Genomic DNA, 25,603 nt, shown 5'->3' with positions numbered 1-25,603 from the left:
CTTTCAGGGTTAAAGGATAACACAAACAATACAGACTAAATTTGTCTAGGTAGGCTACAACTACACTATAAGTTTTTTCAGGGATTATTGATTATTTAAACCATGTATCTACTATCATACTAACTCTACGGCAACTGTTTACAGATCCTTTTGTTTTTGTCTGATTTAGGCGACTTAGTCAGATGCGCTGTCTTTATCTGTAAACAAAAAAATATTTTCAAAACAACACAATATAGAAAGATATCTTGCAATTCTGCATTGTCCGTTATATGGGATCAAATGCTTTTCACCAAGTTTAGTCCTGCATTTACCACCTGTGCAAATACACACTGACCACCATGTGCAACTACACACTGACCAACATGTACAATGACACCTTGACCACCATGTGCAATCACACACTGACCACCATTTGCAATTATACACTGACCAACATGTGCAATCATACACTGACCACCATCTGCAATTATACACTGACCACCATGTGCAATCACACACTGACCACCATTTGCAATTATACACTGACCAACATGTGCAATCATACACTGTCCACCATGTGCAATCATACACTGACCACCATGTGCAACCACACACTGACCACCATGTGCTATCAAAAACGGACCATCATGTACAATCACACACTAACCCTCATGTACAATCATACACTGACCACCATGTGCAATCATGCACTGACCACCATGTGCAATCACACTGACCACCATGTGCAATCACACACTGATCACCATTTGCAATTATACACTGACCAACATGTGCAATCATACACTGTCCACCATGTGCAATCATACACTGACCACCATGTGCAATCACACACTGACCACCATGTGCAATCACACACTGACCACCATTTGCAATTATACGCTGACCATCATGTGCAATCATACACTGACCACCATTTGCAATCATACACTGACCACCATTTGCAACCACACACTGACCACCATGTGCAACCACACACTGACCACCGTGTGCAATGATATACACTGACCATCATGTGCAATCATACACTGACCACCATGTGTAACCACACACTGACCACCATGTGCAATCACACACTGACCACCATGTGCAATCACACACTGACCACCATTTGCAATCATACGCTGACCACCATTTGCAATCATACACTGACCACCATTTGCAATTATACACTGACTATCATGTGCAATCACACACTGACCACCATGTGTAATCACACATTGACCACCATGTGCAATCATACACTGACCACCATGTGCAATAACACACTGTCCACCATGTGCAATCACACACTGAACACCATTTGCAATCACACACTGACCACCATGTACAATCATACACTGACCACCATGTGCAATCACACACTGACCACCATGTGCTATCAAAAACGGACCACCATGTGCAATCACACACTGACCACCATGTGCAACCACACACTGACCACCATGTGCAACCACACAATTACCAACATGTGCAATCACACTGACCACCATGTGCAACCACACACTGACCACCATTTGCAATTATACACTGACCACCATTTGCAATTATACACTGACTATCATGTGCAATCACACACTGACCACCATGTGCAACCACACACTGACCACCATTTGCAATTATACACTGACTATCATGTGCAATCACACACTGACCACCATGTGCAATCACAAACTGACCACCATTTGCAATTATACACTGACCATCATGTGCAATCATACACTGACCACCATGTGCAACCACACACTGACCACCATGTGCAATCACACACTGACCACCATGTGCAATCACAAACTGACCACCATTTGCAATTATACACTGACCATCATGTGCAATCATACACTGACCACCATGTGCAACCACACACTGACCACCATGTGCAATCACACACTGACCACCATGTGCAATCACACACTGACCACCATGTGCAACCACACACTGACCACCATGTGCAACCACACACTGACCACCGTGTGCAATGATATACACTGACCATCATGTGCAATCATACACTGACCACCATGTGTAACCACACACTGACCACCATGTGCAATCACACACTGACCACCATGTGCAATCACACACTGACCACCATTTGCAATCATACGCTGACCACCATTTGCAATCATACACTGACCACCATTTGCAATTATACACTGACTATCATGTGCAATCACACACTGACCACCATGTGTAATCACACATTGACCACCATGTGCAATCATACACTGACCACCATGTGCAATAACACACTGTCCACCATGTGCAATCACACACTGAACACCATTTGCAATCACACACTGACCACCATGTACAATCATACACTGACCACCATGTGCAATCACACACTGACCATCATGTGCAATCACACACTGACCACCATGTGCAATCACACACTGACCACCATTTGCAATTATACGCTGACCATCATGTGCAATCATACACTGACCACCATTTGCAATCATACACTGACCACCATTTGCAATTATACACTGACCACCATGTGCAATCACACACTGACCACCATGTGTAATCACACACTGACCGCCATGTACAATCACACACTGACCACCATGTGCAATGACACACTGAACACCATGTGCAATCATACACTGTACTGAACACTGGTCACTGTATTGAAGATAATCTTACCATTTGATATTATGGAATCTAACTGGGCTCTGATCGTTTTAAACGGTGTAGAAATCTCGTCTCTTTTCTTATCTGGAACGAAACGAAAAACACAAACGTCAAATAAATTACGAAAATGATTTTTTCTCCCTCATACGAATCATCGAAGCCCCCTCCCTCCCCCGTATAGGCAAGTATCCTTTCTAGGAATGTCGGGGTTATGTGAGTCTCTTATTGAGGGATACCAATCTATTGACACCCTTAAAAAGTATGTAGTGCTTTATTTCTTCTAGGATACGTACCAGGTTCAGAGCTGCTATCGTTGCGCCGCTTGTGACGTCGTAATCGATGTCGAAGAATCTTTAAGAAGTGATGTCCTCCGTGACGTATCACCTTGTGATGGGTGACTGAACGATTAATGGTCTTGCGCAGTCTGACGCCTGTAAAAATAGGGTAAGGAATAGGGTTAGAAGCTAGTTAGATATCTGAGCTGAAACAAAAGCAGCAGAAAGGACGATTAGACAAACAGCACATTTAAAGTAAACAAAAATCAACACAAAACAGAAGTAAATGATATCACAAACAGTATACTGTTATAAATGTTAAATATATTTAAGTATAAAAACACACATAAATAAAAACGAAGCTATGTTACACAATGTTAATTAAATTAACAGTCGTAAGAACAATAGTTAAGAATAAAATGTAAGAAAATGACAAAATACAAAAATAAATAAATAAATAAATAAATAAATAAATAAATAAATAAATAAATAAATTAATAAATAAATCTATAAATCAATACAACAATATTTAAATAAAAAAGTAAATTAATAAGTAAATAAATCAATAATGGCCATATCCAAAAATGAATAGTGGAAGTAATAATTAAGAAGCAACAACAAAATCAATACTACTACTTATAAAAATCCAAGAAAATAATAAATACATAATATAACGGATGTTTGATATAAAAGTTTTAACTTTCAAATGAAATGCTATGATAATTTATAAGTAGATGCAATTATAAAAGCTATCAAAAGTATGAAGCTTTTATCAAAACAATAAAAAAAACTATAGAAATAATTGATGGAAGGTGATATATGACAGTAAAAAAAAAGAAACAATGAAATAAATAAAACGAATGACATCAAAACAAAAACAAAGAAAATTTTCAAAGAAATCAGAAATTATTGACATTCTTAACTTACCTTTGCCGGCTCACAGCCAAAAAGGGAAATATTGAACTTGTTCGAGGTGCGATCCATCTCACTAGCCGCATGCGGACCCAAACGAACTATGGGTTTTGCATGCCTTAATTACTATTTCTAATTTCGTCGCCAATATTCAATAATGCCAACTTTCATGGCTCTCCTATACACTGTTCATCGCCATTGAAAGAGCGCGCGAAAAACCTTCACTTCTGGGGAACCCTTGCCAACCCCACACCAAGTTGTTTCTATTTGCCCTTGGCCAAAAATATTCCACACTCGGGTTCTAAACAAGCTCAAATTACCAAAGAGAAAAAGTTCAAAGCACAGGGAGGGGAAGGAATAAAAAGAACATTGCTTGGCGGGGGTAAGGGAAGTAGAATGTTTTTCATAAACCCGTTTACACTTTACACTTGAGCGTATCTAGTGTCCCCCTGTTGTAACTTGATTATTTGTAATGATTAAATTCGACTAGTTCCTGATTACGAATGGTTCAATGGTGTAATGTCATAACGGCCAGAATGGATCCCCTACTTAAGAATGACAACAAAATGCGATGTTTAAGTAGTAGCCTTGTCATTACTACACACCGTTTTTAATTTCGTAGACACTGTTCGCCCATCGTCCACCTCTTCCATTCCTACAGACTCTACGCCTTCCATACTTGCGATACGTCCTACTTGGACTGGCCCAACACTCGTTACGGTTCTGGACTGCGAAATACCGGAGTCCCTTGCGCAGCGCCTTAAAGAAGCATTGACGAATGGCGTGCCGCCCGTTGACTTTCCCGAGACGCCTGGGTAAGGCTCGCCGGCGCTTGTCACCCCAGCAGCCTAAGCTGTGGTACGGATGCCCTCTGAGGCGTTGTAGTGGGCGGGGTTTAGGTAAGGGTCCTGAAGACAAACAAGCTGTTACTCGAGGAAGTACAGCAGACCAAAGAGTTGTCAAATTCTTATCGGAATTACACGGGGATTAGGCAAAACCCCTTCTAAATTGCGAAACCTGAAAGCTTGGAAGTTCTTATTTTATTTTATTATCACTGTATAATATGATAACGGATAATACGATAATATATAATATGATAACATAAAGATAACTTAAAGAGATTGTGTCAATCGGAAAAACCCGTTTATTTACCCTAGCTTTTATATACCCATAACTCTACCCCCCTTTCCCGTAAAGAAAAACGATGGATGGTGTTCTGGTAATTTAACAAAAAAACTCTCTCCCGGATTCCAAACTCGATTAAAGCGGTCACACCTTTAACCTTCCCACGAAAATGCATGATCTTTAATCCGTATACCTGTTGAAATCCTGTACACATTATTAGCCAGGTACCCGCCCTTCCAACGGCGGCATCGTCCGGACGGGCCATACCGTCCGAAAGTAGCATGCGCGTTACGTCCTGACCAACACGTTTTTCCGGCTTGAACAGCAAACACCTTGTACCCTCGCTTAAGAGCGGCGCGGAAGCAGGCCGTGATTGGGTTACGGGTCCAGGTGCCTAGCTTGGTGGGGAGCGCACGCTTACGTTTCCTGTCTTTCCAGCAACCGGCCGAGCGATAGTGGTAAGTCGTGGGCCTAGGGCGAGGGCGTGGTCGCGGGAACGGTCTTGGTCGGGAATGGGGTTTGGGGCGTACTATGTATGAGTATAAAATAGACGTGAATATAACGTAATAACAAACGTATTAACAAAACTCATTAACATTTCTAATAAATAGGGCGGGTTTTTTCAGTATCCCTTGACAGCTTATTTTAGGCCTTAGTGAAAAGGGTGTAGACGGCGCAGTTTGGATAAAGCTGAATAAAAGCACATTCACTAGAGAAAAACACCATTGTAAACCTTGTATTATCCATTTAAAGTTTCCGTTACGCAGCAATGAAAACTATCCAATTCGGACTTTTATCGTTTATGCATATATCTGCATATCTATGGATGACTTTTTTTTAACTTTAAAATGTATATCAGAGCTTTCTCGTTGTACTGATGTTGTACTTACTATTGCGAATATAAAAGACACTCTGTGCCTTTCGTCCACCATAATGTCCCGTACAACCACGTGACCGACCGAACTTGACGGCGTTCTTGTGGACCAGCGGTCCCGACCAGCATTCTCCTTTGTTTCTGAGTACAAAAGCCGAGTAACCGCGTTTCTGTGCAAGCATGGCGCAGCGCGTGATGGCAGATTGAAGGTTTCGAAGACGACGGAAATCGACAAGCTTTCGTCCGGAAGAGCCTCGACCTATCTTGTAGCATCCGCGATAGACGAAAGACCACGTGACGAGAACTGGGCGGCCTACAATGGAACACAAAATGTGAAATATGGAGAGGGAGACTATAACAAGCGGACCGCCGAATCGATTCCTTGAAAATAGCCAAAAATCGAGTGTCAATTTCCAACATACTCTTCCATATTTCCAAGGAATCGATTCGGTGGTCCGCTTGTCATATAAGACATCAAGTGGAACTGACCTCATATACGCAAAATGCAATGCTTTACAGCTACAGTATATTAGATTCGTACCAAACCCCCAAAGCTCCACGTGCATTTGCACGTGCGTCTCGCTTCGCCGATTATTAATATCAAATTTTTATTTCAGGATTTCTAAACTAGAAGCATGGTGATTCATTGGTGATGTTCGCCAAAGTTCAGATCGATCGAGTAAGTACGCAGCTGCTTTGTCTCCTATTATCTTTGTTCTACAAAGGAGTTTTTTTGTCTCTATTCTTCTCGTTCTTTGTGTCGAGGTGTGGATATTGTTCATTTGCCCAATCAAATTGCAGCTTGTAAGAGCTGCGTACTGACCCGATCGATCGCACGCTTTGAAGGTGCTACTAAACGGGTTTAAATTAAATCGATTTTTGAAAACAATTCCCACGAGAGGCCTTAAAGGTCGCTATTATCTTCGCACAGAAAGGGCTTACCTCTCCCGAACTTGTACACCTCGTTCGCCCATGGCCCTCCTCGTCCACGGCGACATTTATCGGACGGTCCGTACTTGTTGTATCCACGAGAGTCTCCTCGTCTGCGTCTCGGCACGAAGCACTGTCCTCCGTTCTGCACGGCGAATACTTTCACTCGCAATCTGTGCGCACGGATAGCGCATTTCTGTACCGGGTTAGGCAAGTGACCGAAGTTCCCGAGGTAGCGTGAGAGCGCGCGGGATCGTTTGTCCTTGTAACATCCGACCCAGTGGTACGTGAAAGAGACATGATGGGGTCTTGGGGCTGGGCGTGGCACGGGTACAGGTCCTGTTGCAAAAGAAGTGTCTATATAAGACACACACGACTGTGTTTCAACGCTTTTTTATGGAATTGGTGTGGGGGTGTGTTAACCGATAACATTGTTATATAACGCCGACTATTCAACCGACCCAAACGCATATAAGAGCGTTTGTTACAGCGTTTTTCCGTTTTGAAATTAAGCGTTTGTTGGGCGTTAAAATGTTGACGAGCTGTGGATAATAAAATAATTTTAAAATAGCCTCTTAGCTCTAGATATGCTAACCTAAAAAAATTCTGAAGAAAAAGAACATTCCATTTCCTTGTTCTTATATCGTATGATTGTAAAGCAAGCACAACTCACCGACATCGCCACAAGCCTTCATCTTGATAACCCTAACCAGAGAATCAAGATTTCTGAATCTCGCTGTCAACACGTCCCGACGAGACGAGGCAATGGACCGCAGCTGCTTAATGTTATAGTTCCTTCCCACACCGACAGCATAGATATGGATTCCTGCTTGGCGCAGTTTGCGCGCCGGAGCCGATACGCGATCATATGACCGACCATCGGTCAGCAGTATCAACACCCTACGGCGCTTACTGGATCGGAAAAGGTACCTTCCGGTATAGGCCAACGCCCGACCCGTCTTGGTACCGCGTCTGGGGTAGGGGATGCGTCCGGTAGCCTTCATGGCTGCGTTCTTGTTGGTGTACTTGTTAAAGCCGAAGATCTTGTAAGGGTTGTTGGAGTAGAGGACGAGACCCACGCGTGTGTGTTTGGGTGAGATATGGAACCTGCTAATGACGTTCTGGATAAAACGCTTGACGCCTTTGAAGCGCGCGGCTTTGATGCTTCCGGATCCGTCCACCAGGAATCCCAAGTCAAGTCTTGCTTTGCACACTGAAAGAAACATTGTTAATAGCAATAACATATTAGGCGCGTACACAGGGGGGTGCGCAGGGTGCGCGCGCTTTCTTCCATATGATACCCACGACTGCGAAACCCCCTTGACCAATCCTGGGGACGCCCCTGCATATAAATTTTATTATCAGAGCTAAGAACAAGCGTTTATAAAGGTTTTGTTCTTTGTAGAAAAGCTAATAAAATAGTTTTTTTTGTAATCTATTCATCAATTAATGCTAAAAATCTAAATTAAGCTCGTACCATTTTGGTACCGCTGACGAAGGCAAGTACACTTGAAAAAAAAAGCAATTATAAAAACATGACCTGACGGCTTATTCTCGCGGTTACAATGTACACTATAATTAATGTACCAGCACTATATCCGAACACATTAAGGAGCTGTATAGAATAAATTGAAAAATAATAAAGTTTCCGGAAATCGGAAGCGTTCAAATGTGTGTGTTCACTTGTGAGTTTGTGTGTTTACTTGTGTGTTCACTTGTGAGTTTGTGTGTTTACTTGTGTGTTCACTTGTGTGTTCACTTGTGAGTTTACTTGTGTGTTCACTTGTGAGTTTGTGTGTTTATTTGTGTGTTCACTTGTGAGTTTGTGTGTTCACTTGTGAGTTTGTGTGTTCACTTGTGAGTTTGTGTGTTTACTTGTGTGTTCACTTGTGTGTTCACTTGTGAGTTTGTGTGTTTACTTGTGTGTTCACTTGTGTGTTCACTTGTGTGTTTACTTGTGTGTTCACTTGTGTGTTCACTTGTGCGTTTACTTGTGTGTTCACTTGTGAGTTCACTTGTGCGTTTACTTGTGTGTTCACTTGTGAGTTTGTGTGTTTACTTGTGTGTTCACTTGTGTGTTCACTTGTGTGTTTACTTGTGTGTTCACTTGTGTGTTCACTTGTGCGTTTACTTGTGTGTTCACTTGTGAGTTCGTGTGTTTACTTGTGTGTTCACTTGTGAGTTTAAGTGTTTACTTGTGTGTTCACTTGTGAGTTTGTGTGTTTACTTGTGTGTTCACTTGTGAGTTTGTGTGTTTACTTGTGTGTTCACTTGTGCGTTTGTGTGTTTACTTGTGTGTTCACTTGTGAGTTTACTTGTGTGTTCACTTGTGAGTTTGTGTGTTTATTTGTGTGTTCACTTGTGAGTTTGTGTGTTCACTTGTGAGTTTGTGTGTTCACTTGTGAGTTTAAGTGTTTACTTGTGTGTTCACTTGTGCGTTTGTGTGTTTACTTGTGTGTTCACTTGTGAGTTTACTTGTGTGTTCACTTGTGCGTTTGTGTGTTTACTTGTGTGTTCACTTGTGAGTTTACTTGTGTGTTCACTTGTGCGTTTGTGTGTTTACTTGTGAGTTTACTTGTGTGTTCACTTGTGCGTTTGTGTGTTTACTTGTGTGTTCACTTGTGAGTTTACTTGTGTGTTCACTTGTGAGTTTGTGTGTTTACTTGTGTGTTCACTTGTGAGTTTGTGTGTTTACTTGTGTGTTCACTTGTGAGTTTGTGTGTTTACTTGTGAGATTGTGTGTTTACTTGTGTGTTCACTTGTGTGTTCACTTGTGAGTTTGTGTGTTTACTTGTGTGTTCACTTGTGCGTTTGTGTGTTTACTTGTGTGTTCACTTGTGAGTTTACTTGTGTGTTCACTTGTGAGTTTGTGTGTTTATTTGTGTGTTCACTTGTGAGTTTGTGTGTTCACTTGTGAGTTTGTGTGTTCACTTGTGAGTTTAAGTGTTTACTTGTGTGTTCACTTGTGCGTTTGTGTGTTTACTTGTGTGTTCACTTGTGAGTTTACTTGTGTGTTCACTTGTGCGTTTGTGTGTTTACTTGTGAGTTTGTGTGTTCACTTGTGAGTTTAAGTGTTTACTTGTGTGTTCACTTGTGAGTTTGTGTGTTTACTTGTGTGTTCACTTGTGCGTTTACTTGTGTGTTCACTTGTGAGTTTGTGTGTTTATTTGTGTGTTCACTTGTGCGTTTGTGTGTTTACTTGTGAGTTTGTGTGTTCACTTGTGAGTTTAAGTGTTTACTTGTGTGTTCACTTGTGCGTTTGTGTGTTTACTTGTGTGTTCACTTGTGCGTTTGTGTGTTTACTTGTGTGTTCACTTGTGCGTTTGTGTGTTTACTTGTGTGTTCACTTGTGCGTTTACTTGTGTGTTCACTTGTGAGTTTGTGTGTTTATTTGTGTGTTCACTTGTGAGTTTGTGTGTTCACTTGTGAGTTTGTGTGTTCACTTGTGTGTTCACTTGTGAGTTTGTGTGTTCACTTGTGAGTTTGTGTGTTTATTTGTGTGTTCACTTGTGAGTTTGTGTGTTTATTTGTGAGTTTGTGTGTTTACTTGTGTGTTCACTTGTGCGTTTGTGTGTTTACTTGTGTGTTCACTTGTGCGTTTGTGTGTTTACTTGTGTGTTCACTTGTGCGTTCACTTGTGTGTTCACTTGTGAGTTTGTGTGTTTATTTGTGTGTTCACTTGTGAGTTTGTGTGTTCACTTGTGAGTTTGTGTGTTTACTTGTGTGTTCACTTGTGAGTTTAAGTGTTTACTTGTGTGTTCACTTGTGAGTTTGTGTGTTTACTTGTGTGTTCACTTGTGCGTTTACTTGTGTGTTCACTTGTGAGTTTGTGTGTTTATTTGTGTGTTCACTTGTGAGTTTGTGTGTTTACTTGTGTGTTCACTTGTGCGTTTACTTGTGTGTTCACTTGTGAGTTTGTGTGTTTATTTGTGTGTTCACTTGTGAGTTTGTGTGTTCACTTGTGAGTTTGTGTGTTCACTTGTGAGTTTGTGTGTTTACTTGTGTGTTCACTTGTGAGTTTGTGTGTTTACTTGTGTGTTCACTTGTGAGTTTGTGTGTTTATTTGTGTGTTCACTTGTGAGTTTGTGTGTTCACTTGTGAGTTTGTGTGTTTATTTGTGTGTTCACTTGTGAGTTTGTGTGTTCACTTGTGAGTTTGTGTGTTCACTTGTGAGTTTGTGTGTTTACTTGTGCGTTCACTTGTGCGTTTGTGTGTTTACTTGTGTGTTCACTTGTGAGTTTACTTGTGTGTTCACTTGTGAGTTTGTGTGTTTATTTGTGTGTTCACTTGTGAGTTTGTGTGTTCACTTGTGAGTTTGTGTGTTCACTTGTGAGTTTAAGTGTTTACTTGTGTGTTCACTTGTGCGTTTGTGTGTTTACTTGTGTGTTCACTTGTAGTTTACTTGTGTGTTCACTTGTGCGTTTGTGTGTTTACTTGTGAGTTTGTGTGTTCACTTGTGAGTTTAAGTGTTTACTTGTGTGTTCACTTGTGAGTTTGTGAGTTTACTTGTGTGTTCACTTGTGAGTTTGTGTGTTTATTTGTGTGTTCACTTGTGAGTTTGTGTGTTCACTTGTGAATTTGTGTGTTCACTTGTGAATTTGTGTGTTCACTTGTGAGTTTGTGTGTTTATTTGTGTGTTCACTTGTGAGTTTGTGTGTTCACTCACCTCGGCCTCCTGGTTTGATTGGGGGGACACGATGCGCAGGTACTGAAACCACACAAGCAAATTAACTTAACTAAAACCTTATTTTTCGAGTGAAGTTAGGCCTTTTATACTAAGAATGGATGCTTTTTCCTTCTAAGATTTTGACATCGTAAAAGGGAAGCAAAAAGATGGTACGGATGTGCGCGTAATATATATCAAAAACGTAGAAACCGTAGAAGCGTCATTGTCACCAGTTCACCTCTGGAGGGCAGACGGAATGCTCAACCGAAAATACACAAAAGGATCTATTAGAATCTGCGCTATTAAAAAGGCCAACCGCTCTCAATAATTTGTCACATCTTCAAAGAAACATTCAATAGACACACGGCTTTTACAATGTTGAAATACTTTTTCGCGTTTCGGTTAAAAATCATCGGAGATTGTTACGTAATCGACCGAAAGTAAACTGGTGTTAATGCCGCTTTAAGAGGAAGTAATCTCTTAAGTTTTGACCACCGCAGCAGTCAGTCGAGCATCGTGACAGTATCGACTCACCGAGAATTTTGAACTTGACGATTCTAACAAAAGAACCAAGATTTCTGAACCTCACGGTGAACACGTGTCTCTTACTCGTTGCCATGGTGACGACCTGCATGAACTTGTACCTGTTGCCCCGCCCAACCCCGATGGAAATGACGGTGACGCCGGATTTCTTAAGCCTGCGGGACGCCACGGCGACAGATTCGCTAGACCGACCAGCGGTTATTACCACAAGGACTCGGCGACGTCTCGATTGGGCAAAGAGAACGTTTCTTGCAGTGTCCAGAGCGGAGGCCGTGTATGTAGCGCCGCCCAGGTACCTGGAAAGAGGTAATAAGAGTTAAGGGGATGCCACTTAGCCCGCTATCAATACGCTCTTAAATAACAACCTATAACAGCCTAGTGTGGAAGCACGGGTGGCCTAGTGTGGAAGCACGGGTGGCCTAGTGTGGAAGCACGGGTGGCCTAGTGTGGAAGCACGGGTGGCCTAGTGTGGAACACGGGTGGTCTAGAGTGGAAGCACGGGTGGCCTAGTGTGGAACACGGGTGGCCTAGTGTGGAACACGGGTGGCCTAGTGTGGAAGCACGGGTGGCCTAGTGTGGAAGCACGGGTGGCCTAGTGTGGAAGCACGGGTGGCCTAGTGTGGAACACGGGTGGCCTAGTGTGGAAGCACGGTTGGCCTAGTGTGGAAGCACGGGTGGCCTAGTGTGGAACACGGGTGGCCTAGTGTGGAAGCACGGGTGGCCTAGTGTGGAAGCACGGGTGGCCTAGTGTGGAAGCACGGGTGGCCTAGTGTGGAAGCACGGATGGCCTAGTGTGGAAGCACGGGTGGCCTAGTGTGGAAGCACGGGTGGCCTAGTGTGGAAGCACGGGTGGCCTAGTGTGGAAGCACGGGTGGCCTAGTGTGTTAGCGCGTCGGCCTCTCACCGCTGTGGCCCAGATTCGAATCCTGGCTCAAACTGGGGATGTTATCCGGGTCTTACTTTGATTCGAATTTGTGTCATATGTGAGTTGAAGTTATTCTTATGTATTTCCAGTCTTCTCGGATAAGGACACTAAACCGGAGGTTCGTAAAACGAACCACTGGGGACGCAATAAACCCTCTGGCAGTGACCAGACCCCAGTGACAGTGCTTGCAATGCTTACTAACAATACACTCAAGGGGTACTTGATTTGGAGATTTACATGCCGTGAAAGGCCCTGAAGGCCCTGAATTATCAGCTTTCGTTTTCATTATTGGTTCTTTGATTCACGTAGAGGCATCGATTCATGTTAGTGCATTGGATCATAGCACCTTCAGGATAAAACCTGTAGCTTTCAGACAGGTCTACTGATGATTTATCAAGCAAAAATGGCTGCCTGAAGTGAAAAACGTTGAATTTGAATAACATCATAGTGCTTCTCATAACGTCGGAAACGATGACGAAGGCCGAATAAGCCAAGCAAAACTTTTGGGTTTGATTTCTCTTCTTTTGGGCCGATGGATCTTTGATTCAATTACGTCTAAAAAAGCCACATAGTACAGCATTTGGTCACTCGTATCCTGCCCGTTTTTTGTTGTTTATTATACTCAGTACGACTTTTCTTCAGCAAACAAGTTTTCACACTTCTCGTTGGCCGCGCGCGAGTGTTTCTTGTTTTCCCGCATTTATGAAATCGATCGCAAGTTGATCGATATTCGCGCGAAACCGAAAGTTGACTTGTTATTCTCGCCGCAAATTAGTTAATAGCCATATAATAAACGATTTATTAACCTCGCTTGCTCGGTCTGTACGGAGAAATATCAGTCCTCTTTATCTGCACGTATAGCACTCGGCTCGGTTAATAATCCTTTAGTAAATAATTCATATAAAATAGCTTACCTGACTCGACCTAGGGCCCGAGTCACTGTGGGCAAACTCATGTACTGGGTAAACTTGAGTAACACCAAGGGCGAGTTGGAGTACGTCACGATACCAACACGCGTGTCACGCGAGGAGATCACGAAGGAGCTAACAATGTTCCTGACAAAGTTGACGATGCGCTGGAAGTTGGCATTTCCGCGGACGCCGCTAGACGCGTCGATGACGAAACCGAGATCAAGTTGTGCGCGGGAAACTGAAGTAAACGATAAAACATTGGGTATACACATCACGTCATTGTAAGAAAGGATACAAATATAAAATGAATTTGATGATTGACATGTTTTGAAAACAATTTAGATAATTACTTTTTTAAATATATTTGTGACACAGTAAAAACAAAACAAATACTTTTAAAACAAGCAAACAAGACGCACCTGGTAAAGCTGGTCTTGGACGAATGTTTGGTCGAGGTCTTGGCAAGACTGGAAATAAAACACAATATATTATTACAGGAATATATTGTTAGTCTTCCCAATACACAATCGGATCAAAAGAGACATATTTTATTAGGTGGACTTTATTGTCTTAATTTTCATTTTTATTTCATCGCCCACATAAAATTACTTTCAAAGTCTTACGACATCTTTGACTTCCATCTATCAATTCTTAAAGACCATCAAGTAACAAGTAAATATCATAAGATCAGTATAGTTACCAGAGATGCTAATGATATACACATCGTTTGCCCATGACCCTCCGACACCGCCGCGGCATCTTCTTGATCTTCCATATTTCTTGAAGGTAACATGAGCTCGCGGTCCGGTGAAGCATTGGCCTCCGTGTTGAACGGCAAAAGCTCTGTAGTTATGGCGACGCGCAAACTTGAAACATTTGTTGACGGCTTCGTGGCGCCTGAATCGCGCCACCATCTTGCCGACAGCTCGGATACGTCGGTCACGGAAGCAGCCAACTCGACGGTAGCCACGGGGTCTTGGCCGGCCGGGACGACGGATGCCTTTTAGAGAAGAAAAAGTTATCTTATAAGTTGTAAATATCTGCTAACACAATAGAACAAGGACAGCGGCACTGAAGCAGCAGTATGAATGGAAACGACAGAGATAAAAAGCACAACAAATAATGACAGAAACAACAGTATACAAAAACGACAAAATATCAATAATCAAAGAAATAGCACCTAGTCGTCAAGAACAGCAGTAACAAAAACCACAGTGACAACGAAAACTACAGAACATAAACGTTTGATTAAAAATCCACGGCAGTATAATAACATGTCACGCACGGTCTTTCTTTTATTTGATAACCTTCACATGATTAACACTCACTTGGAATGGAACACCTTTCTCTCCTGGCATCAACCTGTTGTGTAGTCAAAGCTACATTGTACACCTGGATGCACGAGACTCGGCCCTTGAAGTATCTCGCGTCCGTGTTTTTAGCTCCAACAAGCACATTGTAGTTCGTCGCCAGCTCAAATTGACCAATATGTTTCTTGGCAATAATCGTTCCATTCCGGAAGAGATAAGCAAAGCCGGTATTCCAGTCATACGAAGTACCAACATATTCCCATGTATTACTCTTGATTCTGCCCATAAGAGCGGCCGTAAAGTCGTTAGTTTTCCGTACAGTGTAACGTACGAACAGGCGCTTGTTCACGATCCAGAAGTGGACACCCCACTTATTTCGGCTGCTAGGGTTGTAGTCGAACAGCGGACCATTCTTGCCTTCATTGAACACGTGAGCAAGTATAGTAATGGACTTTCTTGTATCCAGTGAGCCTCGGTTTGGCAGACGTATGTAACTATTGGCTTGTCCGGTAAATTGGTAGGCGGTACCGTCGTGGCCTTTTGGTCCACCAGCAGGTCGGACGTTGTGTAGAACTCCAGGTGGGTTCTTACTGAAGCTGACATCGCGACCCTTGACCATTGCGTTAAGAGGGTACAGACCCACAGCACGAAGTGTACCTGAGAGAGAGGGGAAGTTTTTATTATTTTATTTACCTAGGGTATTTCGCTAACACAGACGAAATAGATGGGTAGTAATCAGGAAATTTTGTAAGATAAAGCATTGCGAAAGCTTATCCTTACCTGAGGGCCTTTTCGGTCTTGGCATAATCAAACCTGAAATTAAGTTTTAAAAAAACGTCAGGATTCGAAAACCGGTTCTCAATTTGAGCTGGCTTAAGAAGCTAGACTTCCGCTGTTTCCAGAGAGATAAGCTAAATCTGTTATAAAAAAAAGAAACGAGATAATCACACAGAATGGTTAATCACTTACGTGAACAAGCTCTGTGTTTAATAGGCCTGATGAGCGAGTTAAGGTTCCTGAAGTCAGCAGTCATTACGTGCAGGCGGTCAGTGGCAATTTCTATCAATTGAGACATGCTATACATCCTCTTCCTACCACTGACGCCCACGGCAAACACCTCAACGCCCGCGGCACGTAGTCGGCGCGCAGGCGCAGTGACTTTGAACTGGGATCGTCCATCGGTCAGCAGAATAACAACCTGAAAAGACGATAAATGAACGCATAAAGATGATACATGCACGCATAAAGTACTGTGAATTCTATACTAAATTGAGGTTAGTTTTGATATGAGAGTGAGTGTGAGCAAATATTAAATTAAATGAAGGCAATTAATGATTATGGTAAATATGTTCGAAAAAAAAAATAGGAATGGCATCCAGAAACTTCCTGGCGAAGATTTAACGGTGGGTTTTGGTGTAGACAAGCTCAATTTATTTTTGGGGTATTCCTACTATCAGTGACCTTCTGCCCGAGTGTCGCACTAAATAAGGTTGTGAGTTGACATGATGCGGAGTTTCTGTTGCACAAAATGTAAAAAAAAATATGATATTTGATTCGGCACGTCAGAAGCTCGACGTTTGAATCTGTGTCGTGCTTTTGCCGTGCATGACGAGTCGTGCAGCCGCGCTAAGTGCCGTAACGAACTTGATTGATTCAGACGTCGAACTATTCATGTACCGAATCAAAACAATTAGATTCACCACGGCTGGAGCGCGACGTATGAATCGGCCTTAGTTCAACAAGACTAAAGGTTTTCAGTTTTACCTTCTTGCGATTTCTAGCGCGGAAGAGTCTTCGAGCGTATTTCAAAGCTCTTCGAGTATCTGTTCCTCCATGTATCGGACGCATTCGTCGAACGGCTCGCACAAGGTTCCTTAAGTTACGATTTCGCCCAAAGCCGAATTGAAGATGAGCCCTTGTAGAATAGAGGACGACGGCGAACCGGGCATTGCGAGGCGAGATTCGGAAGGATTTTGCCATACCGATGATAAAGTTACGAACGCGGCCGAAGTTTCCTCGACCTGTTTGTTGTACGGTACTATCGACAAGGAACTCCACATCGATAGGGACTGTGCAGACGACTGTTGAGAAATATAATATCAATAACAATCAAATGAGCTCTACGTTTATAAAACTCGTGTAAAATAAACTAATTACTTAATTCCCGATACTCACCCTTGCCCCCAGGTCGAGGTAATATTCCTGGACGCGGTCGCGGTATTGGTCTCAGACGTGGCATGGGTCGCGGCCTTGGTAAAACTTGAGGCCCTGTTAATACGATAATTATATTTTTTTGAGCTGACAGAAAATGTAAATATATTAAGATGACTGCAGCATGATTATCTAAAGACTACACCTCAGTAGAAAAATAATAATATCATGCTCTTACTTCGTGTGAAGCATCTGGTGCTTCGTCGTTTGATCTCAAGAGCACTCAACGCTCGATTGAACACCTGAAGACACGAGATTCGACCTCTAAAGAACCTCCTTCCACGCCTCCTAGCGCCCATTCGAGCATCGAACTGAGTTGCGATTTGAAACCGACCAATCGATATCCTGGGTTTGTACCATTTGGAATTCACGAAGATTCCAGCATATCCAGTCCTGGCATCATACGATGCCGCAACGAAGTACCATCGATTGCGGGATATACGTGCAGTTATAGGTCTGCTGCGGATTAGGTTACGTTTCTTAAACAATACCCGCACAGTGGTAGGTGTCACGGTGAAAGCAACGCCCCGGCCAAATGACAGGATGTGTCCAGACCCTGCTCGGACATTGATCCATGCAGCTATGGTGATGCTACGACGCGTGTCGAGGCGACCGCGATTAGGGAATGTGATAAAGCTGTTGCGGCGTCCAAGGAAACGGACAGAACCTCCTCTAGACCTATCCGGGCCGCGTGCGTAAGTCACGCCCCGTTGGATTTGGCCAGGTTTGTTCCAGGCAAGGCTGATGTCCCTTCCGCGTGTTTTGGAGTTCAGTGGATAGACAGCGACTGGACGGCGTGCTCCTGAAAGAGAAATAAGATCATTATTATTAAATAATGGGTACTAAGGTTACGTTAGCTTCATGGGGGTGGTTCTTCAAAAGGACCATTAATTGCCGTGCCCCATAAGATACTGGGAGAGTTTGGGGGATACTTTTTTCGAGTGTAGAAATTCGTTTTTGAAAGCTAGCGGTAGCCTAGAATGTCAAAGAAAGAATGTCACTTGCCTGGTCGTGGCCGAGGTCGAGGTCTTGGTCGCGGCTTTGGACGAACTCCTGGTTGTGGTGTACGACCTATATGCGACCACAAGTAGGAAGATTAACAATAAGGTGCAAGTATTCGCCAAGATCAAGACAGATGTACTTAAAAAGGGAGGAAAGACATAGAAAAGCCAGGAGAGTGAAGTGATCTTACCTCCACATGCGATTTGCTTGATGGGCCGCACAATAGAAATCATGCTGCTAAAGGCGGTTGTGAAGACATGAGCACGACTAGACGCGATATCGATCAATTGACGCATGTTGTATTTTTTGCCAATACCAACTGCAAACAAGCGCACGCCTTGGCGCTTAAGACGCAACGCCGCTGACCTTGGATTCCTTCGTGATTTTCCATCGGTCATCACGATCAAGACTTTCTCGCGGCGAGAGCCCGCAAACATGGTCTTGGAAGCATAGTTGATGGCGCCCGCGATGTCTGTGCCACCACGTGGGTAGCGTATTCTATCAATAGCTTTCAACACGTCTCGGGAATTCCTATATAACCGAATAGAAAAAGGGCCAGTAACTTATCAAAAAATGAATGGAAAGGTCAATAAACATTTCTTGCTGAATTTAAAAGCTTACAATATCAATTGTGTCTTCTTTTCGTGAGATTGAATAGATAGATAGTTCAAAGCGATGAAGCACATCGACTTACAAGTTTACTTCGAAATTTGGGTGATAAAGGCCTTTGGCCACAAGTCATGTCGATTGTTTCATTTTCATTGCATGCACATGAATGAACGTAGTTTGCCCTAGGCCTAAGTTGTACAGCATAGGTAAGGTGTCACGTGCAATAATGTAATACAAAGTGATAACCCTTATACGACTCGAAACTAACTCGGCACAAGTCTTAGCTAACTGACACTCCTATAAGCGGACAGCTATTCTGACGTACATTAATTTCCAGTTTTACCCCTCAACCAAAGATAAAAAAAATCCTCGTAATCGGACCAACAAATGGGCCCCCTTGTATCAGAGATGCCATGTGATCGTACCTGTACCGCGAGAGGCCAAATATTTTGTAAGCGCGGCTGGAGAACAGCACAACGCCCACTCGAGTTCTTCCTGGGCTGATTTTGAATGAGCGAACCATGTTTTTTACGAAGTTCAGGCAGCGTCTGAAGTTTCCTTTTCCGTAGTACTCGATACTACCAGAGCCGTCGATGAGGAAAACGAGGTCTAGGCTAGCGCGACACACTGTGAAAATAGATAAGCAAGAAGTCGACTGGTAAGCAACGCTAGTTAAAAAGATTCTGGATAGATGACGTATGGCTTGGGGAGTTGGCTCGATGACGTAGAACAAGATCAGTTGGATTGATGACGCAGAACAATGGTACAGAAGTTAACGTTTTCTCCGCGTTAATTACGTGAAGATGGGAAACAATTACATGGGAAACGTAATTGAGCTTACTGTACAAACTGGATAATATTTTGTGTAGGGATTTTATATTAGACCTTTGATCTACGTCACCACGGATACTCAGAAATGGTGGTAATTAGAAGGCAAGGTATATAATAGATTGAAATATTAGAGATCGCATAGATTTAACGGTTTATGAACCTCCAGGAAAAGATAGGGTGCCATTCAGATTGAAGCATTGCTAGACGGTAAGTGGAAGTTCTCTCCATTTTTTATCCAATAATAAATCATTACCTTTACCAGCGGGTACAACAGGTCTATTCGGCTTGCTTGGTCTAATTGGCTTTACAGGCCCAAGTGGTCTTCCTGGGGTCACTAATAACACACAAAGAATGTAAAGCAATGTCAGATAATCTTTGAACATAGCAAAAAAGCGATGACACTTAATGATGACTTTTTACGATAAGAGGTATCATATCAGGGGTAGTGGTCACCGTAATAATGTCCACCCCTACTATAACTGTTTCATAGGGCTCGTACTAATTGCCCAAATGTCGGAACGGAGAAAGGTGGAATGATGGGTGTATTCGGTCCCCGTTATACTACTCACCTCTACATGCCTTCTGCTTGAGTACTCGTACTAAGGGTCCCAAGGCTCGGAAAGGCGCGGTAAACACCAGACGCGGTCTGGAAGCTATCTGCATAAGCTGCTTCAATCTGTAGCGTTTTCCAACACCAACACTAAAGATCACCACTCCCATCTTCTTTAACCTCAGGGCCGGGGTTGTGACGCGGTCCTGTGAGATGCCATCAGTGATCATGACCAGGATTTTGGCAGCACCTTTTCTGCTGGAGCGGAACAGACGAACCCGGGCGTGGTCTAAGGCGCGGCCTATACGGGTACCGCCTCGGGGATATCTGATACCATCAATTTTTTTGAATACGACTCTTCTGCTGCTTGATTGATAGAAACCTGAAGAAAGCAGATAAGATGTGGTGGAAAAAGATGGGCTGGTTATTCAACTATATTTCAACTGGGGTTAGCATTGATATAGAACAAATCGATTCGTTTATATGCGCGGGCTAAACGTCTCCAGCGGACTTGGGCTTAAACGTCAGGTAGGCGAAAAATTCCATACGCTTGCATGGAAACGGGATAACCGGCATTTTACAAGCTACAGAAATTGAACAGATTAACTGGCTTGTATTGACTCGTTATGCAATGACCCAAATTATTTCCATACCTATAATCTTGAAAGGGCGTGACGAGAAGAGGGACACTGCGACGCGAGTGTGGCGCTGAGAGATGAGGAACGCGGAGACCACGCCTTTGACGAAGTTGAGTTCGCGACGGAAGTTTCGCTTGTCATAGCGATTCACGCTTCCAGATCCGTCAACAAGGAAGGCGAGCTCTAGCCGCTTGTTACATACTGTAACACAAGTAAAAATATAATAATAAGCAAAATAACAATGACTCAATTCTTATACCAATATGAGTTAATTCTGACTAACAACTAATAATGAGTAAATTCTTAAGACTTATCAAAATAAGTTTAATATGATAAAGGTAAAGTCCTAACAAAAATAACATAGTAGTTTAATGCAAAAATCAAGGAAAAACATGCTGCGAACAGTGTAATCTCACACATAACAAAGCGATAACTCAATTTACTATAAATCCGACTTACTTCTGGTTTATTTTCTGATTATTTTGGAAATATAATCATATCATTAAATTATTTTATACTTTCGCAAAAAAGATAGATGGTTCCTCAAAACTCTACAAATAAGGTTAAAATAGTCCTCTTACATAAAGGGCGATTATACCCACAGTGTTTGGGGTATGTCAGGGAAAATAAATAATCGCTTAAGGGCCTATGGTACTATCTCGTCGCTACAACACCGTTGCTACGAAAGGGAAAAGCGCTACATTCGCTTAAATAGACCAAGAAATTAAAGTAAAATTTCGACATTTTGAAGAAGAAGGTGCAGTTTTTATATGTTTTTAGAGAATAAAAATAGATGGCGAAAAAACAAGATGGCGGCCTTTTCCGCGCGAGAAAAATACGTTAATTTTGAACATCTTACAATAATTGTGAATTTTGTTTACACTCAAACCATTTATATTACCATTTCTAACAACTTAGCGCATAGGAGTTTTGATTTTTGAAGAAATGAAAAAGTTATTACCAAATATGTGGTTTTCGAAGAACATATAAATTCGCCATTTCTCGCGGTATCAAAATTTCGCAAATAGTGATGTTGAATTGTTCTGCAAAAATGATGTTTGGTTTGAACAGTAGCTTCTCCTACATGTTTTTCTGTTCTGGTCACGTGACCACGGGAGGAGTCAGATGACGTCATTACTTGTGTCATTTATGTCTCAAACACTTATGTTGAAAGTTCCAAGAAATTTGACAAAAAGCAGAAGCTTTTATAAAACACACAAATTTCCCTAGCAACGGACTCAAAAGATAGTACCATAGGTCCTTTAGTGTGAAAAAGTAGCTTTGTGTGAATTTTCTCCATTGCATAAGGTTTATTTCAAAAGGTGTTCGAGATGAATGTTACAAATTACTATTCTAATACAGTTTCTTTAAGGAAACAAATATTTATACAATTTAACACATAATTGGTCTAAAACAATTACCATATATTCATTGTTCTGACCTTGCCAGGCAAGAATCATTACCTTTGGGTTTTCCTGGTTTTGGTTTGCCAGGCCAAATTGTTGGGCGTCCAGGTCGGACGGGTCTGGCACCCGGAGCTGAAGCGCACAAGTTTTAGGGTTGAGTATTCCATTTTTGTACCACGTGTTTTTAAAGAAACTTAGTCTATCATACACTTTCGTCATTCTTTTTATCTCAAAATTAATTTTGGATAACAATAAATTGGAAAGAATAAAAAAAATCAAAACCAAAGTGGTTGTACTTTATTTATCAAACTCAAAATTGTCCACGAAACAGCCGCTAAAATAGATGCTGTCACATCAGATACATGCTGTATCGTGTTGAGAAAATAAGCCACGACTGCCCCAAACTCATCTTATCAAGTTCCAATGATCATTTCTTGTTAACTTTGGTTGGGTTATATTCGATGGTATAATACATATTTGAGTAAGAAATCCTTACTTCTGCAGATGCTTCTTGCGATTTTGATAGACGCAGTCCGCAAGGAGGCGAACTTGGATGTGAACACATGCCGTCGATCCGAAGCCATTTTACCGAGTTGTCGCTTGCTGTATTTCTTGCCTATTCCGAGGGCATAGACCTCAATACCCTTTCGGTGGAGAAGGCGAGATGGCACAACGATGTCATCAGCAGAAATACCGTCCGTCATCACAATAAGAACCTGACCAACAACATCAAAGTTAATTCAAGTGAGCATTTTGAGAACACATTTTTTTGTGTAAGAAAAAAATATATGAGATATATAAAATACACAGAAATACGCACATATCTGAACCACAGTCAGATCAAATCAAAATACCTAAGAAATGAAAGATTTTATTTACATAGACTAAACGGAGGATTTTACTATATTCTTTAAAGAAGCCTCATCACGCCGCAAATTTTATGCTTCCGCTCAATGCCGAGTCACACAAAGTATCCATCTTCATTGGTTAATTCAAGCGAGTTACCAAAATAATTTCAATCAAATGTCGTCAATAACGTACCAGACATATCATTAGTAGATTGTCATTTTGAGGTTTACTTGCGAATAAACTGTTGTATTTTCACTGATAAACAATAACAAAGGAGTGGTTGATCGACATTAGAGAGCTTAAGCAAGTCAACACGAACGGCATCAAAAACGGCGCGCGCGGTCACGAATTGCTGAAAAACGGCGTTGACGTCCGTGACAGGAAATCTAGAACGGCATTTTCCCTATTTTTACGTTCTACGCGCGCGGTCACGGACGTCAACGCCGTTTTTTCCAAAAATTCGTCAGAGCGCGCGCCGTTTTTTATGCCGTTCGTGTTGACTTGCTTAAGCTCTCTATTCTTTTATTAACAGCGCACCTTTCTTCGTAGTGTGCGCCTCCAAAACAGGTACTTGACAACACGTCTGAGCGCGAGACCCGTGCGGGTTCCACCAGCTCTGAAGGGGATCCTATCGATGGCCTTGAACACAGAGGCGCGGCTGTAATGCTCGCGGAATCTAAACGCTGGGTGAACTTTGTCGTTGAAGGCTACTGCGCCTACATGTGTTCCTCCACGTGAGATCTTGAATTGCATGATTGTGTTCTTGATGAAGTTCTTCATGCGTTCGAAGTTTCCTTTGCCGTACATCTCAACACTTCCGGATGAGTCGATGAGGAATGCTAGATCCACCTTTGCTCTGCAAACTACGCAATCCAGATACACTCAGATACAAGCAAAAAGGGGGGGAAAGAGTTAAATTCACTAATAATTGAAAAAGTTCAACTGAACTGTTACGTACAGAAATATCCTATCATCCTCCAATCATCGTTACATATAAAGTGAAAGAAGATGATGTTTTCAACGATTAAATGATGAGTAAAAAGTATAGACTTACGTGGTTTAGGTAATCCACCACTTGGCCTTACTGGTCCAGCTGAAAAGAAAAAAAAAACCCTCAGAGAATGTTTTACATATCAACACTTAAATACACACAAATACCAAAAAAACACACAAAAATATTTGAAAATAAATATTTATAATATCTGTTGGGAGAGAGCCAAATGTCTATACAAGTTTATACAAAAACAAAACACAAAAATATTTGAAAATAAATCTTTATAATATAAGACTGTTGAGAGAAAGCCAAATGACCAATGGGGGACCAATGTGTATTTTATTTTCTACTTACAAGAACACGCCTTAGTCTTAACAATTCTAGCGATAGACTGGATGGTGCGAAATCTCGCAGTAAACACCAAGTTACGAGCAGAAGCCATCTGGAGCAGCTGCCGTCGCCTGTATCCCTTGCCAATTCCAAGAGCAATAACTTTCACGTGTTTCTGGTGAAGTTCGCGGGAAGCTTTTGAGACTCGGTCCGAAGAGATGCCATCAGTGAGGACAACCAGAACCGACTTGCGGCCGCGAGGTTGGCGCAAGAATAGTCGTCTATTTGTGTACCTTAGTGCTCTCCCTATGTAAGTCCCGCCTCTAGGTAGCCTGTAGTTCAATTTAAAACACGCATAAGTGAAATGCACCTCACCTAGTAGTCTGGGCGAGACCAAATAGAATTGTATCAGTGTAATTCAGTCTAGGAATGCATATCTGAGTAAGTCCAGCCCTCATCTCTACCTATATAGCCAAAAGCTTCTCTGAAGTGAATAAATTTCCCTATGTCTTTGAAAAAGTCAAGGTAACGCGTATTACTTAGGGAATCAGGACGAAACTTAGACAGTCCCATGACTCATATTGTTCTGTGAATTATCTAGCTTCTTACCTCATTCCCTTGAGGGTTTTTAATGCTGAGGCTTTAGAAGAGTACCAACCAAACTTGCGCCAAGGTCGCGACGAGAATAGAACAAAGCCGACACGCGCGCCACGTCGAGACACACGGAACGACGAGACTATGATCTGAATGAAGCGTAACATTCGGCGGAAGTTTTTAGGATGTCTTCGAACGATACTACTTGAGCCGTCGATCAGGAAGGCCAGATCAATCTTGTGGCGGCAAACTGTAGATGGTCAGATGTTCCAGTTAGTCATAAATGCTGGGATGGTCTTTTAGGCCACCGAGATGGACAAAACAAAAAGCAAACATGGCTGCACCACAGGCTGCATTATAAATGGGATATATATAGCAGTAAGTATTGATGAGAGGGCCATATAGCGGTTTTTACATAAAATTATTTAATAAGCTTTCAAAAGAGTATTGTAAATGAAAAATCAGGAAACATCCTACTTAC

The 25,603-nt window shown here is 42.2% G+C and overlaps 1 protein-coding gene across 1 annotated transcript in view; it reads right to left on the bottom strand.

Annotated features, from left to right (window-relative positions):
* The window catches only part of LOC5522255, a 137,609-nt gene that overhangs the window by 39,292 nt on the left and 72,714 nt on the right, over window positions 1–25,603 (bottom strand). Inside the window, exons 119-146 of the mRNA XM_048726927.1 lie at window positions 25,138–25,372; window positions 24,553–24,860; window positions 24,259–24,297; window positions 23,742–24,067; window positions 22,852–23,071; window positions 22,413–22,487; window positions 20,965–21,150; window positions 20,331–20,693; window positions 20,015–20,095; window positions 19,356–19,557; window positions 18,512–18,852; window positions 18,325–18,390; window positions 17,498–18,121; window positions 17,284–17,376; window positions 16,873–17,189; window positions 16,078–16,306; window positions 15,889–15,921; window positions 15,127–15,765; window positions 14,499–14,798; window positions 14,218–14,265; window positions 13,802–14,036; window positions 11,954–12,258; window positions 11,420–11,461; window positions 7,427–7,966; window positions 6,766–7,092; window positions 5,840–6,136; window positions 5,143–5,478; window positions 4,430–4,732 (exon numbers count right to left, since the gene is read on the bottom strand). Of these exons, the coding sequence (XP_048582884.1) occupies window positions 4,430–4,732; window positions 5,143–5,478; window positions 5,840–6,136; window positions 6,766–7,092; window positions 7,427–7,966; window positions 11,420–11,461; window positions 11,954–12,258; window positions 13,802–14,036; window positions 14,218–14,265; window positions 14,499–14,798; window positions 15,127–15,765; window positions 15,889–15,921; window positions 16,078–16,306; window positions 16,873–17,189; window positions 17,284–17,376; window positions 17,498–18,121; window positions 18,325–18,390; window positions 18,512–18,852; window positions 19,356–19,557; window positions 20,015–20,095; window positions 20,331–20,693; window positions 20,965–21,150; window positions 22,413–22,487; window positions 22,852–23,071; window positions 23,742–24,067; window positions 24,259–24,297; window positions 24,553–24,860; window positions 25,138–25,372 (7,110 nt within the window). The remainder of the gene's footprint in view (window positions 1–4,429; window positions 4,733–5,142; window positions 5,479–5,839; window positions 6,137–6,765; window positions 7,093–7,426; window positions 7,967–11,419; window positions 11,462–11,953; window positions 12,259–13,801; window positions 14,037–14,217; window positions 14,266–14,498; window positions 14,799–15,126; window positions 15,766–15,888; window positions 15,922–16,077; window positions 16,307–16,872; window positions 17,190–17,283; window positions 17,377–17,497; window positions 18,122–18,324; window positions 18,391–18,511; window positions 18,853–19,355; window positions 19,558–20,014; window positions 20,096–20,330; window positions 20,694–20,964; window positions 21,151–22,412; window positions 22,488–22,851; window positions 23,072–23,741; window positions 24,068–24,258; window positions 24,298–24,552; window positions 24,861–25,137; window positions 25,373–25,603) is intronic.

Source organism: Nematostella vectensis, chromosome 4, assembly GCF_932526225.1.
Source record: "Nematostella vectensis chromosome 4, jaNemVect1.1, whole genome shotgun sequence".
NCBI classification, from domain to species: Eukaryota; Metazoa; Cnidaria; class Anthozoa; order Actiniaria; family Edwardsiidae; genus Nematostella; species Nematostella vectensis.
Note: the sequence above shows the minus strand (reverse complement) of the source record. Positions and strands in the feature narration are given on the sequence as shown.